The following is a 2,781-nucleotide window of genomic DNA, read 5'->3' on the forward strand; positions in this document are numbered from 1 at the left end:
TGTTACTTTCAACTCACTAATCTGAAACTCAACAACCTGCAACAGTAGCTTAAAAACAACATCCATCCTGTCTCAGCGCAGAAAAGGCCATAGTGTGGAGGAAATGAAATTACCACATTCTATGCCTGCAAAACAAGCAACTGCTTTGCCTTATGTGCAGGAACATTTAGTCTGGAGTTGAATAATGTACAGTCCTCATATGGCAAACCTGATAATTTCACATATTCAATAATCACATTCTTTGTTAAGAACGATTAACTTCATGTGAATGTCAATGACATAAAGTCTGTTTATACTGACCATGTGAACCACCTCTGGGTAGATGGGTTCGGTGATGACATTCCTGTTGTGGGTGATGTACTCCACCATCTCGCTTATTGCCGCCCGTTTCACCTCCTTCCATTTCAGGTCACTCAGTGGGTCGGAGACAAAATCAAAGAGGACGCAACACTGCCGCAACTTCTGAATGAACAGCTTCTCCTGCTCTGCAGGGGGGACGTCTACAAGACAGAAATGGAAGGACAGTGATTTAACAGATCTGCCAATGTGTGTGAAGTTGTCACCTTTAACAGAAAAGAACAGGAACTACTTGGATTCCAGATATTAACACTATATCTAAGAACAATCACAGAACAGCATCTTACCATCGCATAGTTTGCCAAACACTCTGCACTGTTTGGCGAACCATGTTTTATCCCACCATCATCACGGAGAAAGGTGTAACAAGTCAGATGCTTGATTAAAGTCATCCAAAACAAAATGATGCAGGAAAAAGGTAAATGTTACACATAACATATTATAGAGAAATGGTCAAAAACGTTGCTGAAAGATGAATATTTAGGAAAACACATGCATAATGCTGCAGCACCTGACACTGTATAAACAATGTAAAAGTAGTCTTTGTTAAGCACTGTTGCACATGTAGAGGTAGTGAATTGTATGCTTAAAAGTTTGTTACCATGTTAATGGCTAAAACACATTGTTAATGTGTTTTCTTCCCCCATCCCCTCTCTCACAGTTAGTGATTGTTTGTACCAAAGCTTTAAGAGTTATTCAGGTGCAGTACACCTGAATTCTGCTGCCGTGGTGACATGTAGAGAGACTTCATTTAAAGATTTTATGAATCAATAATTCAGCCTTTTAAAGACTGTCGGTGCATCTCATGTTTCTTATTTGATAGCTCCTCGCTCCTTAGCTGAACCCAAAGTTGTTCGTCGTTCATTTGCCAAGGCCGTCTCAAAGCTCTTATTCCTTCCCCGAGGAGCTATCAGCGAGGAGGGATCTCCGAGGAGCTATCAGCGAGGAGGGATCTCCGAGGAGCTATCAGCGAGGATACACGAGAGCAGGCTTCCCAGGAAGCCGCGCAGCTGAAAGGGTTGATAAGTCCGCCACTACAGCTGACACATTCATGTGAGGTAAGGATGTCTCATTCCTCTAAAAAGACATTTTCTCATGTCATTTCCTTGTGTCATCTCTCCACCCATGACTTCCTTGTGTCTCTTCCGTGCATGCTCAGTGGGACGGACCAAGACGTGACGAAGGGAGACAAGTGAAGGAGCTACGGATGTAAGTTAAGAGATCTGAGATGTACCTTGTGTCACCACGACTAGATCAATGATGCAGCGGCAGATCTAATTCTGCCTCCAGGAATACTGATCCACACCTGTCTGTGTATTATAATCATTAACCAGCCATTTAAAAAACATCACACGTTTTTGTAGCTACGGCACACTCACAATGAGCCAATCTCCATTCTGTGCCCGTGTTCAATACATTATCACCATACAACAGCTGAGGAACTCTCTCTCCCTCTTAATCAACATAATATGCAATCAAATAAACATTACTATGAAATAAGAGAATAACTAAAATAATAACTGCACATAAATGCTCATGTTAATCAAGGCTTTCAGCGACCCCTCAAATACTCTGGGAATATGCCAGCAGCTTGTAGCACGAGAGCTAAATGCAGAATCACCGAGGATTTCTGTTCTGCACTTTGGAACCGTTACAAGTCTGCTCCCCGAGGACCTGAAGGGCTTTCCCATCTCAAACACCAGAAATGTTTCAGACACACAATAAGGCCAAGTATTGCTTTATAAACATGTTAAACAAGAACTATGATAAATATATAGATAACCCTTGTAAGGATTAGAAAAGAGTTATTATGTGTGCTCTGACTTTGTTTATTATTAACCAAGCCGGACCGTTCTGGATTAAGTGTTACTGTTACGGCTTTTTGGGAAGACCAGACTGGAGACTATTATGATAAACAAGTCTACAGAGTGTATTGCGCTAAGTAGTAGGCCGGCACGATTCAGGGAAAAATACGAATCACGATTTTGTTTTTGCTTAGAATTGATCTAACAATTCTCTGCCACGATTTCACAAAACAAAACAAATTGGCTGTACCAAACCAAGGTTATTATAGTTTTGCAATTTCATTATTTTTTATTTTTTATTTCGTTTTGACTTTTTGTTTTCAAATTCAGTTTGGTTTTAATTAGTTTTTAAAAGCGGGTTTGCTAGTTTAGTTTAAAAAAATGCTTAGTTTTAGTTTAGTTTTTATTAGTTTAGTCTTTTTTGTAATATGGCTTATTAGTCGAGGGATTCGAAAAGGTCAGAAATAGCATTGTGTAATAACTCAACAAAAACATACCATTTTAGAAATATGTATTGACAATGTATTCAATAATAACACCAGTACAAACATTGTACATATGATGCTGAGCACACATATGTAAACAGTCAACAAGACGACGCGGTGAGTGCAGAATGCGT

At 39.7% G+C, this 2,781-nt stretch overlaps 1 protein-coding gene across 3 annotated transcripts in view; it reads right to left on the minus strand.

The window, feature by feature from the left end:
* The window catches only part of ppp2r5cb (protein phosphatase 2, regulatory subunit B', gamma b), a 30,160-nt gene that overhangs the window by 9,691 nt on the left and 17,688 nt on the right, over window positions 1-2,781 (minus strand). For all 3 annotated transcript variants that reach the window (XM_032543696.1, XM_032543695.1, XM_032543697.1), the window contains one exon: window positions 301-500. In XM_032543696.1, coding sequence (XP_032399587.1) covers window positions 301-500 — 200 coding nt within the window. The remainder of the gene's footprint in view (window positions 1-300; window positions 501-2,781) is intronic.

The sequence above is a fragment of the Etheostoma spectabile genome, chromosome 18 (assembly GCF_008692095.1).
Source record: "Etheostoma spectabile isolate EspeVRDwgs_2016 chromosome 18, UIUC_Espe_1.0, whole genome shotgun sequence".
NCBI classification, from domain to species: domain Eukaryota; kingdom Metazoa; phylum Chordata; class Actinopteri; order Perciformes; family Percidae; genus Etheostoma; species Etheostoma spectabile.